Source organism: Oncorhynchus clarkii, unplaced genomic scaffold (assembly GCF_045791955.1).
Source record: "Oncorhynchus clarkii lewisi isolate Uvic-CL-2024 unplaced genomic scaffold, UVic_Ocla_1.0 unplaced_contig_11288_pilon_pilon, whole genome shotgun sequence".
Classification (NCBI taxonomy): Eukaryota; Metazoa; Chordata; class Actinopteri; order Salmoniformes; family Salmonidae; genus Oncorhynchus; species Oncorhynchus clarkii.
Genome location: NW_027258203.1, coordinates 59,726 through 74,920, shown reverse-complemented (window position 1 = coordinate 74,920; position 15,195 = coordinate 59,726). Strand labels below are relative to the sequence as shown.

Genomic DNA, 15,195 nt, shown 5'->3' with positions numbered 1-15,195 from the left:
AGCAAAACTGCTGAAATTGTGTCTTGTCTGACCAGCTTGATTGACAGACTGTCCCTGTGCCTGTCGGTGTTAAATTCCAGCCACTCATAAGATGTCCTCCCTTTACCCCTAGAAAAACACACACACACACACAGACACACACACACACACACACACACACACACACACACACACACACACACACACACACACACACACACACACACACAATAATCCCTTTCAAAGACAAGCAACGTGGCGTCAGATTGCCAGTGACTGATAAATCTTTAATATAAAAATTGTACAAGAATTCTGATACAAATTACAAGAGGTATTTGGACAAAATATGAATAAAATTCCATTTACATCCCAAAACCCATATGCATTTTATGCAAAAACCATAGACCGTTATGATACAGAAAAATACAAGGAAAGCAACAAAACAAAATCAATTAAGAAAGAGGACCTTGTTTTCTCCTCCAGTCTGCTAATGGGAAAAACCTGTTTAGGAGACATACAGTATTCATGAAGCTGCCAGTGTCACCATTATGAAACCAAGAGTGATGCAAGCTTCCCCTGTTGTAGATGCTGCAGTTTGCGGTGTGACTCTGTAGCAATGCTGCTCTGCCAGGCAGTGAAAATAAGAGTTGATTGAGATGCAGGCCTCTAGTTGCAGGGCGGAAACACAGCCGTTTAGCACAAAGAGAACCAGACAGCTACACAAAAACATCACTGTGGAAAAGAAAATGTACACAGTCTTTTTGAGATTATTTATATATAAAAAAGTAAGATTGGCATGTTGGTAAATAGTTTGGGGTGACTTGCTATAATGTTAAGGATTGTGAGATGTTCTTTTGCCAAATGGGTAAAAAGCACATTTTCTGCATGTTTTTTATTTGTTCCAGGATCATTTACTGTAGAATTGCTGTTACCAAGTTCTGAGGGTAATGTTGGACCACAGCGTATCATCTGTAAAACCACCAATCTGCCCATGTGTCTTTTCAGCCTTGCCACATGTATTTTTCAAGATGGATGACGTTAACCAGACAGCTCGCAAACATCCCCCTCCACTTACACTGGGTTAACGTCCTACCCTGCTCTCCACAGACTTAAACAAAGTGGATAGAGGTATACGATCCATAACGGATCACTAGACAACCCCACCTGCTCCATTGTCATCTCTCTCCTTCCCTCTCTCCATCGCTCTCTCTCTCTCTTTCAGTGATGGTGTGTTGTGTGGAAACTGACATTTGGCAGTCAAGAGTCCCCTAATGAAATATTAAACTCCACTCAAGCTGGCCAGTGAGGGTTTTAAGAGGCCTTCTCCTCCTGGGGACCGAGCCAGGACAGTAATGGTCCCATCGGCCTGACAACTGGGCTCTGTCCTGGACCCTAGTGGGCTAAAGATGGTAAGAAAGAGGGAGGGAGGGAGATTAGGGGTCAGGCCCTCTCAAAGGAGAGAGGAGAAAATGTACTGTAATGTCTCCCGTGAAGGAGGAGAGGGAGAAGAGTGGAAAGGTCAGGGGGCTCCATCACTTTCCAGCCAGACAGTCAAGAAGGCTGGCACGGCTTTCTTGCTCTCTCTGCTTCTCTCCATGTCTCCTGCCTTGTTAAGTGACTGCCGCAGGTCCCTGCCAGACCGCTTTCGTTCTCAGACCAGTCCCTCTGCTCTCCTTTCTCTCTCCCTATCCTCTAGTCTGGCTATTCTGTTCTGGACAGTCTGTTCTGTGTCAGGGCAGTTTTCTCAGCTCATTTGCAAGCTCTCTCTAGGAGCCGTGGCGTGCTGGCATGGCCATCGAGTAAGAGACAAAGGGGCTAGAGATGAGGAGTCAGTGTAAGGGAATTTAATCTCTCTCTGGCACACTAACACACACACTAACATACACACTAACACAAACACTAACACAAACACTAACATACACACTAACACACACACACTAACACACACTAACATACACACACACACACACACACACACACACATACACACACTAACACACACACACTAACACACACACACTAACACACACACACTAACATACACACTAACACACACACTAACATACACACACTAACATACACACTAACACACACACTAACATACACACACACACACACACACACACACTAACACACACACTAGCACACACACTAACATACACACACTAACTTACACACTAACACACACACACTAACAAACACACGCACTAACACACACAGGTCACTGATTGAGCTCTCTGGCTGCTTGAGAGGTCTACAACATTGAATAGGACAAGAGGAATGTTTAAGCTTTTGGGTTCTGCTGTCTTTCTCATCAGATCAGGTTGTGAGGTTTAACCACGCAGGCTAAGGTCACTGGCTACAGCAGCGTTAGTTAAGACTACTCTTAGCTTGTTACAGTCTCACGTTCCTCAATAGACTGCGTGTTGATTACAAACCAGACTTCCCAAGCATTCTCCCAGTTCTTTAATATCCATGGTATTCATCGTAAGCCATCACTTTCAAAGAGGGGCTTCCGCACCTTGAATACTTCCGCACAACTTGAATACGCTCAGTTGGACAACTGACTAGCTTTCCCCTTTCCACCTTCTCTCTCAGTGCGTTCCATTGCGGTCCAACTCAATGCTACATTCCACTGTTCTCCATAATGAAACGCTAGCGTGCCCTGCAGTGACAAGGCTGTATGCTAACGTTGGACAGACTGCTTTATTACATAGAGTGATGGACCGTGGATGAGCTCGCTCTCTCTCTTTTCCCCCTCTCTGCCTCGGGGTGTCCTTGTTTCCCGCCCATCACCAGTCCTCTTGTTGAGAGTGTGGGTGTGAGAGAGAGAGAGAGTGAAAGAGAGACAGCTGTCAGCAGGGTTCCTGGAGTGACACTTCTGTACTTCTCCGGCTGGGCACGTGGCGGTAAGGTGCAGTACGGTGCACTGAGCAAATGAGGCAGGCTGCGCCTCAGTGCCACTCCAGGGTGTTGCCGAAGGTTCCTGTACAAAGTTTTTCCTTCACCTGGGATAAACAGGCAATTACACATCCTTTTTCTACGGCGATGGCCATTTTGTGAACTTAAGAGCACACTATTAGTCGGTATCCCTAAAGGACCCGGGAAGGGGGGGAGGGGAGGGGGGTGAGTAGTGGGTTGAGGGGGAAGAGGGGGGCGGGGGTGTTTTCTCTCAGGGAGGGAGAGAGAGAGCGGTGAAAGAGAGAGACCGGTTTGGATCTCTGTCGGCGTCACAGTCCTGTCAGCAACATTCACGTCTGGCGGTGTAATGAAGTGACAAGTGAGTTATTAGACAGATCAGCGTCAGAAGGCCTCCAGGTAACGGTGGAACAGCACATTTTTAATGATACTCACTGTCATCCTTTCTTCCTCTCAAGTCAGCCCTCCACCTCCGCAACCCCTTTCACTCAGCTCTTTCTCTCTCTTCAGAGAGGAGAGGGGTGAAGCCTGCTGCCAGTGTCGTGGAGGTTGGTAGAGAGAGGAGAGGGGTGAAGCCTGCTGCCAGTGTCGTGGAGGTTGGTAGAGAGAGGAGAGGGGTGAAGCCTGCTGCCAGTGTCGTGGAGGTTGGTAGAGAGAGGAGAGGGGTGAAGCCTGCTGCCAGTGTCGTGGAGGTTGGTAGAGAGAGGAGAGGGGTGAAGCCTGCTGCCAGTGTCGTGGAGGTTGGTAGAGAGAGGAGAAGTCTTAAGAGTTTACACCAACGTGTCCATCAAAGGGTCCATCATGCCCATTGCAAAATAGTCATAAAAAAAAACTGTCCAACACTTTCATGGATATAACGGGGGTTTGAATACTGTATACCACGTAACACTGTGCGTTTTTATCCCCTTTAGATAAGCACCAATCAAGAAAGAGGAGCTCTCAATTTTTTCACATCCATAGTAACACGACAAAAACACAATAATAACCATCAACTCAAGGGCACAGACTCAAAATGAAGACCGATCTGTCTTTCTTTTTTTCTTTTCTTGGAAAAAAAAAGGAATTGATATTGGACAAGACATCTGCATCAAGATGACATCACCCGCCAATAAATACCCCTTCCCCTGGCTGCCTAGTTATCTGAAACATTTGTACCTTAAGATGTGTATGGAAACAAGGAAAATGGCTGCAAATAACTCCGAAAACAGCCAGGCAATGGCGACAGAGTTTCACAGAGTTCAGCTTTGAAGCTGACAATCAGCAATGGAAATCAATACTGAAAAAATATAGCAAAATGCTTAAGACTCAAGTGCATCATATCAACTTAAGTTAAAGTACAACTGTATGGCGGAAAATTCTAGATGTTTTAAAAACCAATGCTCCTTTTGGTCACAGTTTAAGGACTATTTCTTTGTTTTATAATCAATGTGACATTCACAATACTTCTGATAGGATGGCCATTTTTTGCATGGAAACGTGTATGTAATAATAGGACACTCAACCAACGCTTGTTTTAGGTCACAAATACCACATGCAGTGGAAAGATTAGCCTTCTTCAACCTCTGTAGCCAAGTACTGTGATATTACAGTCACACACTGGGTTTACACTCCTTGAAATGAAAATAACACAAACTAAATTCCTCAATACTTAAATCTTCTGCCTTGAAAACCAGCAGCTGTCTTGTGGTCAGTCACGTTACTGTATCTGGTAGAGTAGAAATACTTAGACTTTTCCTGAATACTATTATTTGAGTAAATGGGCCGGATGTTTGGATTCGTTCAGGAGAAATATGGGTCTTTTGTTGTGAAATAGCGTTTTTGAAACTGAACACGTGCAAAAAAAATAATAAACCTGTCATTTCCCCTTGGCACTGTGGCCGTCTCAGACCCCGAACATCGCGGTAACCAAAACCATTGTAAAGTCCTTGTAATAATATTACACATCCCGCTTGTATAGTTGCAAAGTGCGAAAAACTGACTTGGTATAGTAAAAGCTATAAATGATAACAAAAACAAAAGAACAGAGAATGATATTGGTGTAGGAGCCCCCAAAAAAAGCATGCCGGCAACCTCCGCATATCTAACAAGTAGATACAACAAGTCACATGATCATTAGTTCTTCTCCTTCTCAGTTTAAAAATGGTTTTTAAACTAACATAAATGAGTCAAGCTAGTAAAGATGCTACCTCTTTCTTGCCTACCTTAGCGCTGGAAGTATTGTACTGTAACATAAAAACCAAAAAAGAGAACCAAAAAAATAGCTAACAACCATCAAATACAATTGTTTTACACCAATAGCCTCTTGGGACATATTATTTACAAATGAAGCAGTCATGCTCTTGTATGGGGTTTCCGTTAAAAGCTATCATTACACAAATACAACAAGAAGATTTATATTTTTATCATTTCTGCAGGCAACAGTCACAAATAAGAGTTTGAATAGATTCTTTGGAGATGGACAAAAACAAAGACATATGGGAAATAGGAAATGGGGTTTATGGGAAACCGGCAGGGCCAGTTTTTGGAATAAAGACACTTCAAGTGTCTCATCCTCGTTCTTCCAAAGAAGGAAAGTCAAAAGTCAACGCTTACTGTATATAGTCACTGGATCTCATCGAAGGGAAAGAGAACTGTGGTGCATGACGTCTAGGGGTGGTAAGGTGTAGTTCCTGGGGGTAAGAGCTCATGGTTTGGGGTGAGAAGGGAGTCGAAGAAGGGGGTAGAGTTGGCCAGACGAGGGCCAGGGGGTTGGGCTAGTCTACCATGGTGGTGAAGGGCACGTTGTTTTTGTGGAGGTTGGGGTTCTGAGAGTGGCGGTTGCGGCTGCGCACCGAGGAGAACATCATGTTGCAGCCGGCCACTTTGCACTTGTGCATCTCGCGCAGGTGCACAGTCTTGTAGTGCACGCGTAGGGTCCCTTTGTTGCTGTACACTTTGTGGCAGATGCTGCACAGGATCCCACCACTGCCACCGGTGGAAGACAGGATGGTCGGCGAGGAGGAGGGGTCGGCGCCGGTCAGACCTTCTTCCGATCTTCCTCCGACTCCTCCCTCGCCGACCTGGTCCCGCCGCCTCCCGGCCCCTGCCTGCCCCGGGGCATGCTGGGAGCAGTCCTCCCCGTCGCTGACCCCTCCCTCCTCCAGGTCATCCAATAGGATACCCTCGTCGCTGCCCTCGTCCGACTGGCGTGATGAATGGACTGACCCGCTGGACTGAACACTGGACGCGGTGCTCAGGTCCAGCACCATGTAGTCGTCTGGGGGGCCACTGCGGTGGTAGAAGCCGTTGGTGAGGGGGTGGTGGTGGTGGTTTAGGGGGTGGTGGTGGGGGTAATCGGTGCCTGCCGGGGAGCTGGCGTCACGGTTCAGCCCTCCTCCCCCCAGGCTGGCGCCGACAATGCCCGCCCCTGCCATGGCGTCCAGGCCCAAGTGGTGCCCGGCGTAGATCTTAGCCAGGAACTCGGCGCGCAGGTCCTTGGGCAGCGGCGTGAGTTGGGGGTCCAGGACAATGTCGTCCAGCTCTTTGGTAAGCAGTTTGCGATGCAGGTTGATGTTGGAGCTGTGCCTGGTGGAAAGACATAATGAAGAGGGAGGTAGAGAGAGATCGTTTTCATAAGAAAATGGCTAAACAAGTTGTCAAATCAAGCAAAATGGTGCTTCAGCGCTTTAAACAATGACTGGAATGGTAACATTCTCAGATCTTTTTAGAAAGATGATACATTTTGCATTCCAAAACATGTGTTCTGTCTCGCCCAACACATGCACCTATGCTTGGAGTTCTAAGTATTTGAATGATATTGTATCAGTCACTACATTTTCAATAACCCTCCTCTCTTCCTGTCCTCTTCACTAACCCCTGACCTCACGCCAGACAAAATAACTACTAAACGATTCACCTTGTTTTAGAACCTCTCCTCACTCTTTACCTTACTTACTTAACCTATCAAGAGGAAGCTACGTTGTCCTTCTCTTAACGTTCCCCTAACTGGTCTAACGCGGTGTGGCGAGAGCACCCCGCCACGGTGTTTACCACAGTCAGCACGTCTAGCACAGCTCCGCTGCAAATCCAATAGACTCTGACTCAATTAAATACTCCACCATATTGAATGAGAGTTTATCAATTGATTGGAGCTGTGGTAATGCGATAATCGAGGGAAAGTGGATAGCGTATTAGATCTCCGACAGCATTATCACACTGGCTCCCTATTGGAAGGGGCTTTATCAGGCCTCCCCTTTTAAACATATGATCCCCATGTATCCCCTTCGCTTTAATAAGAAATAAAAATGTCCGCTTTTTCACACAGAGAGCAGTAGTATCTCATAACGCATAGCCACCGCCATCGAATTCACAACAAGGAAGTGTAAGCCTGGATCTGGTGTCGTGCTACAGCTTGCTAGAGCTAAAGGGTATTGTTTGTGAGGTGTAGCAGTCTGCATTGCAAAGCCATGCCAAAAGATGTGAGGTAAAATGTGTTTTGACAGCTCAAATTCAATGCCTCTTCCCTCCAATTCCACAGTTGCCATTTCAGACTGGGAGTGATGCAGGCTCCACCACAGCAAATGTCACAATAAAATGGACAAAGAAAGGTAAACATAAGTGTGTAATAACTGGTGCCAGATATGGAAGTGGCACAGTATACACATCCCACTGTCCACAATACAACATGTTAGGGGACTTTTCAAATGAAATCAAGACTTTTAAAGTGAAATTAAACAAAAGTAAGCAATGACTAAGGAATATCAAGCAGTGCTTTTAAATATGAGGGGTTTCATGCAAGGCAAGGGGCACGGTGGAGGGAGTGACAAACTAAAAACAGACGTCCTTGGCAGGACAGGACGAGGGCAAATGGATTCACAATGTATAGTAGAGCTTACCAGCAGTGCCATGGTTGATGCAGCCAAAAAGGGTCCCTGGCCTTTAATTATTTAGTTCCCTATCGGACATTCTCCTGCAAGAGGGTAAAAATAGTATACATTCATTGGAATGGAGGGACCCCTTTCTTTCTGTGTTACAAGAGGAAGCAAACAGGAGCACCGTCCACTTGAGCATTGTCAGCATCGAGGAGCGGGGAGAATCGATTGGCCGTGGTTGTCACTGCCGCGTGTGTGCCTGTGCGCGCAAGCTTGTGTGTGTGTGTGTGTGTGTGTGTGTGTGTGTGTGTGTGTGTGTGTGTGTGTGTGTGTGTGTGTGTGTGTGTGTGTGTGTGTGTGTGTGTGTGTGTGTGTGTGTGTGTGTGTGTGTGTGAAAGAGAGAGAGAGAGCGAGAGAGAGAATATACAGTACATCCATGTTCTGAGACTTATGGAAATTCTTAGCTCTCTTCTTTTAACCTATGATAACAGTCTGATACACAGATGGTGTTATCTTATGGTCCAAATAGTCATGACTCATTGTCTCTACTAATGTATCCCTGTGTAGATGGAGAAATTACTGTTTCCACAACCAATAAACAAACAATTGGGTCTAGATATTTTGCTACATCGATTACATTCAATTTGATTGGTTTGTTGATTGTTTTTAGTGGGGATGCCAACAGGCTATGGCATTAGCTGATGTGATTGGGCTGTATGCTGTTGATGATGCTCAGGTAGGCGGGTCCTTTGCAACATGTCTCCACCCCTAAAGCCACACCCCACACACTGCTCATAAGCTCTAGTCTGCCATGGCTCCCTGACTGATGAGGTTAAAACACATGCTAAAGTGCCAGGCAGTAAGTACCCTGAATTACTACAGTATTACTAAGTACTACTGCATCAGCCATATGTCATTACTGTGATATCAGCATTTATACTAGATGACAATATCAAGACCACAACTGAATAATTAACACACAGCCCATCTACATTCTACATGTATATGTCCCTTCTGGTCCTTATACTGTCATTCACAAAGTCCACATTCTGACCCTGAGGGAAAAAAGATCTGTTGAGTAATCAAACAATTAGTGATTACTGTTTCAAATAAATAAATAGATTGTTCATCTGCATCTTTGGAACAATTCAAGCCTGTGGAATATGGTGTGAGTAATGGCTGCTTGAATAGACTTTGCTGAGGAATTCACCTGCACCGGTGACAGATGCATCTCCTCCCTATCTCTAAACATATTCACTGGAAGTGTGTCAGGCTGCAGTTATATTCTTGGGGTTATATTTTCCTCATTTAGAGGCCATACACAGATTCCTTCATTTATCAGATTTAGCCTCTCTGCCCCATCTCCCTGTCTCCATCACTCTGCCACCACTATTTCACTCCCCCTCTTCCCCATTCCTCTACCCCCCAAACCAAACTCCTTCGTTCCCTCACTCCCTTCTCCACCTCTCCCTCCCTGATGACCAGTAACGTGGCAGGAAAACCAAATTGACAGTCTCATCTTCGCCCAAAGACGGGGGAGGCCTCTTGAGAGGCCATTTTGTTTGTGCAGAGTAGGAGGAGATGGAGAGAGAGAGGCTAGCTAGCTAACGCGTCTGTCCCAGCCAACGTTAATCATCTTTAGGCTCCCGTCTTTCCTCCAATGGCCCTGTCCTTCCCTCTGTACCGTGTGTGTGTGTGTGTGCGCACTGTCTAAATGAGTCGTAATGAGCAAAGTGAAGTCATATTAAACTGACGCTGATGGTTCTTTGCCTCTGCTGTCATGTGGGGTTGCTATGTGATGAGGTTTGGAGTGGAGAGGTGGGAGGATGATCGAGGGGTTGGGTAACACATTCATCATTATCTGTCTTTATTCTCTACTAGCTGTACTACCTCAGCAACACACACTGAAGTTCAGTTCAGACGTAGCTGGAGAAACTTGATCAAAAAGTTCATAAAAGGAATATTCCTCTCAGGGGTTGGTTACACAGACTCCATAGACACACCATGGAGGTTTAGATGGAAGGCTAAGTTACAGATCACATCAACAAAGCCCTGTCATTATATTAGCCTACAATTACTTACAGAATGTGAAATATTTGCGACGCTTATTGTTCCAAACGAAAGCCTTCTGAAAGTGATTCTCTGATTATCTTTTTGTCTTTATCCACAAAACCCAAATGTATCAAAGATAAATTAACATAAAAGTCCCCTTTCATAGTGTAATGTCATTAACATACTGTTCATCAGTAGATATTTTGTATTTTGAACTCGGGATCTGTGGCTAAATTAAATAACACATTCTCTCTATAAATGATCAGGCCTTTGTTTAAGCATGGCAAATCAAGAGACTGCAGCTTCACTCAAGTTCTACCAGAGACTGGGCCCACATGGCTTGAAGTGGAGAAGGAGGAGAGAGAGGGGGAGAAGGAGGAGAGAGAGGGGGAGAAGGAGGAGAGAGAGGGGGAGGAGGAGGAGAGAGAGGGGCAGGAGGAGAGAGAGGGGAGAGAGGGGGAGGAGGAGGGGAGAGAGAGAGAGGGGCAGGAGGATGAGAGAGAGTGGCTCTCAAACGTAATTAACCTTCACTCTCTGCATCCCTCCATCCGTGTGGGGACAAGGGGCCTCCGCACACTAGTGCATCATGGGAAATAAGTGCGGGAAAGCACCTGGTGACAGAGTACTCCGATGAAGGGATGAAAATGAATAAAACAAGGAAGAGTTTTAATATAAACATGTAGAAAAGAGAGAGGGAGGCCCTGTCGTTGATTTAGTAAAATATGATTAACGAGGATAATAAGGCCGATGATTACTGGTCGGCACGCCTTTCAGACGTTAATCATACTACCGCTGCTGCCACCGCTGTGTGTGTGTGTGCCGCCCTCTACAATAAATATGCAATCATTTACCTCTGAGCTGAGCGCCTGGTGGCCAGGGGGCTGGAGGGAAACACTGTACTGTTACTGTATTGATGTACAACTAGCAGCTAGATGTTAGAGGACTCTCTGTACTCTATTAGCCGTGTGTGTGTGTGTGTGTGTGTGTGTGTGTGTGTGTGTGTGTGTGTGTGTGTGTGTGTGTAAAACAGCAGTATGCTATGTTGTTTATCCTGTTAGTTAACCACGCCATTGATCTGTATCTTTACATCTACGTCACCATGTAGATACAAAATGCCCCCCCCCCCCCCCCCTCTATTCAAACGCTTGTGACACTATTGTCATTTCCCATTGTCTTTTGTTGTTTCCCTTAAATATTAATATGATACCGTAGATCAAATGTCCTTGTCCTCCCCTCTAATTGACTCTGACATCGGGGCTTTTGAAGGTAGCGTTTGTTTGATGCGCCTACCTACGATCCTCTGGGGTGTCACTCCACTGTAGAGAAATAATTGACTAATGGGATATGCTGAGGTACCTGGACAACCTCCTGTTGTTGGTATAGACGTCAACATCTCGCTGGGAGGAGAGAGAGGAGAGGTGGTGGGGGAGAGGAGGAAGCTGGTTATTAGCACTGCATAGTACAGACCTGGATTTTGCATACATTATCTGGTTGGAAACAAATGTCTGGGTGTCCCAGCAGATTTAGGCTCAGATACGGTTTCTGTTGTTATAGAAATTTTACATTCTAAAGCTCAAATACAAGGGATGAAGAGAAGGCATACGGTTTGGTTTACTGAGATTAAATATCATTATTCTGTGATATAATTAATAGATTATTATAATTACATTTAATGCAATATAACCTGTATTAATTAATCATACAGTTACTTATCAGATTATTTTAAATATTATTTGAATTTGTGCTAAAATATAATAATGATTGGTTTCATAATATCAGAAATAATATGTTATTAGCTGTGGAATTAGTAACATTTTGTAGAGAATCTTATGAAAAATGTAATTTGAAACTCAACTTTATGTAGCAGCAAACCAATGTCTGAGGCGTTGTGGTTTCCCAATCCTTCCTCCACAATAATATTATCAGAGGGGAAAAGTCCTTATGAAAACCACCAAATGATTTTCCCATGTTACAACTACAATTACACTGCAGCATTCATTATGTAGTTAAGGGATTACCCAGGGACACATCTGATTGGTGTTCGGCCAGAGCCCTGACTATAGCTTCAATACCCCACAATTCCTTTGGCCCCGCGATACCCCTCTGTTGTTACGCTTCTCTCCTTATTCCATAGGAGCGGCAGGCTCAGTAATACATCCCATATGCTACCAGGAATTTATGCGCCACACAAAAAATCCGTCCCGAATGTCACCCTATTTACCATATAGTGCACTACTTTTGACCAGGGTTCTGATCACAAGTAGTGCACTATATAGGGTATAGGTTGCCATTTGGGACACACTCAAAGTATGGAAACAATAGTGTACTTAGGTGTAACTCACGCACATCTTGGTCTAAAACCGTCTTCTTTCTAAGATCCATATGTTCACAGCAGTGATTGTCCTCTCTTCCTGCTACACACCTATCTATTCATCAGTGCCTTATGTTAAAGCGCTTCTGGAATTTATACACTTGTGTTTCTGGTAATCGAGTCAAACTGTCACACGCACATCACTAGGGCAAGATTCCACAGTCACTGTGACACCGTGTCTGTGAGCGTGGGTTGAGGTTCATGCTTCACTATACGCCTGTGGAAGACATTTGGGTTCATCTTTGAGCCAAGATGGAAGATGAAACACAGTCTAATTTGACCTCGTTCCCTCACAGTTGCACCTCTCTATACTACAGCACCCACTGCCTCTTGGAAACCAAATCCTTTACTGTGAGTCAGAGGATCCTAACTAGTGCTGTTTTTCACTGATTCGTTTTTCCCACCACTGTCATCCCCTCCTCGTTTAGTGCCGGAGTTAAGTGTTTTTTTAAAGGCCATTACGGGGTCGCCGCGGCAGATGCTAATACAAGTGGGGAGCGCTAATGTCGGAGAGCGCCCAATAAAAAAGATGGACGGCTAAATTATATAGTTGGGAGACAAGCTTGGGCAGTGGTCGGGAAGGATGACGGGAGGGGGAGGGCTCTGATTCATACCTTGACTTCCACTAAATAAGGAAGTAGGCCGCTGAATTAGGCCTCCTCATTGGTCAGTTTGGCCATGTGTGTCCAGCTCCTGAGCAGGTATTGGTCGGCTTACTCGCCACTCATTCAGAAATGTGTGAAGTGAGTCGTTGGGATGCCTCGATACCATTGGCGTTTCTGTCACGGTAATTTAGTATCTAAACATTTGTGTAGATGTCTGTTCGCTGTGGGGAGGCTGTTATTTGGATCGTATCAAACCATAAGGTCAGGGCTATTTGTTTAATATCATATTTTATTTTAGTGCAATAAAGAGACTAATTAAAAATACTGTGTACATTACAATGAATGAGTGAGTCTCTGTAAGACTATTTGCATCTGTAGGAACGCATCAGCTTTTGAGTTTGTGTGATTTTATACGTGCACAAGCATGTGTTTGTGTGTGTGGTTATGCGAGACAGCAGGCCTCTCGTGCCCCGGGCGCTCCCTGTCCCTAAAGCCTCGTCAAAGAGGGTAACGAACTAACGCATCATCCGCGGCTGCGTCAAACACACGCATCGGCACGGCAACGCATCCTTTAATAACACTTCCTGTCATCTCCCTGCTGTCGGCACCAGCTGCGTCAGGTGAGCGGCATGATTTCACCTTCTCTTCTCCTCCGCTAACTCTATTTTACCTGTCTCTTCTCCTCCATCCCCCCCTTTCCCCCTCTCTTTTCCGCTAACACTATAACCCATCTCTCTTTTTTCCCTCTCATCCACCTACTCCATCCCCTCTTCCCCTCCCTCTATCCCTGCCTCCATCCCTCTATCCCTGCCTCCATCCCTCTCTCCCTGAACAAGTGCCAGAGTCACCTGCTCTATTTACTTGGTGCTAATGAACAAACAGGAACAGAATGAACAGATGCCACTGAAACAAGGAACTTAATAAAGACCCCGGGTGGAGAGGGGAGGCGGGTGGAGAGGGGAGGCGGGTGGAGGGTTGCTGTTGAGGCAAAACAACTGAGAAAAACTAGAGAAAAAACTCCTCAGAGAAGCAAATTAGATTAGGAGGGGGAGAAAACAGCTCTTTATCTAAATAAAAAAGTGTCACTTGTCACCACGGCGTGCTCTAACACAACAAAACATGTTTTTATCTCTTTCTTCAGAGGAGCTGGTTGAGTGAGGCTTCCCCTCTTCTAGAGCTCTAGAATGTGGCATATGTCATTATACTGGGAGCAAAGGCATGCTCTGACTGTGTGTGTGTGTGTGTGTGTGGGGGGGGGGGGGGGGGGGGGGGGGGGGGCTCTGCTAAAGCGATAAAGAGATGCATTTGTTACACTTGAAGTCATGTCTATTTTCGAGGGGCGTTGGGGAGGAGATGAATTTACATTTCCTTTCAAGGGCCCTTTTTCCACCGACACCCCACTGTGAAGACAGACTGGACCGTTCAGTCAAATGGACATGCTTGTTTACACGGTGGTCAGGGGAATAGACCTGGCAATGTCACACACAAGGCCTTTACTTCGGGTTTTTTATGATGCTAATAACAATGCTAATGAGTCACTATAGATGCTACCATGGGGTCGTTGTTGAGAGTTTTAATTCCCTAAATTACCCTAATATCCGGACATATTCGATAGGCTATTTTCAAACCACTCTTAGGCCAGTCGAAGTCTAACGTCAAACATCCCCTCATACAAAAAAACAAAACAATTGTTAGCAATTCCTTGGAGAGCTAGATGCTAGTTGCTAGCCCAGGGCACTCTGATGTTGTGTAGCCTCAGCATGTGTTGTGTTCTGGCGTCAACCTGCTGCTAGCTTTAGTGGGTGTGTGTATTCTGGGAGGGTGTGTGTGGATAGGGTGGATGTGCGAACAAGCCCAGGTAGGTAGAGCGTGGCTAGCCTCACCTCCTGGAGCAGGGCGCTAATACATGCAGTGGCTTGACAGACCGCTGTCTACGTTAATGTATGCTACCTCACCTGTCAGTAACGAGGTGAGTGAGGGGAGGTAAACAGGGGTATATCTCAGAGTGGAAGATTGTATGTTCTGGCGATGACACTCTACTTCTCTGAACTTTGACATGACAGTCAACAGATGCCACTGTATACCTGTTACATTATAAAGTGTATCTCTGCTAATGGTGAGTTTCACTTAACATATGGTAGGTGACGCCTTAATAATTTCACTCCATCTAAGTAAGAAAAAAGACTTCACTGCAGTTGAGTAGCTCATCAAGAAAACTCATCTACTGTCCTAAACTTTCCACAATGACTGATATGATGAAATATCAAATAAAACGATACATGCACCATACATACATCCACAACATTGTCAATGTTTCTAATTACGTCATGTAATGTCAAAATGAAAGGACAAAACACATGTAATGAACCTACCTGTAATGAATGCCTGAATTGTTAGTATTTTATATATATATATACAT

The 15,195-nt window shown here is 45.2% G+C and overlaps 1 protein-coding gene across 1 annotated transcript in view; it reads right to left on the bottom strand.

Moving 5' to 3' along the window:
- Positions 1-253: 253 nt before the first annotated feature.
- The window catches only part of LOC139395957 (zinc finger protein basonuclin-2-like), a gene marked incomplete at its 5' end in the record, with an annotated part of 73,382 nt that continues 58,440 nt past the window's right edge, over positions 254-15,195 (bottom strand). Inside the window, one exon of the mRNA XM_071143270.1 lies at positions 254-6,462. Coding sequence (XP_070999371.1) covers positions 5,652-6,462 — 811 coding nt within the window. The remainder of the gene's footprint in view (positions 6,463-15,195) is intronic.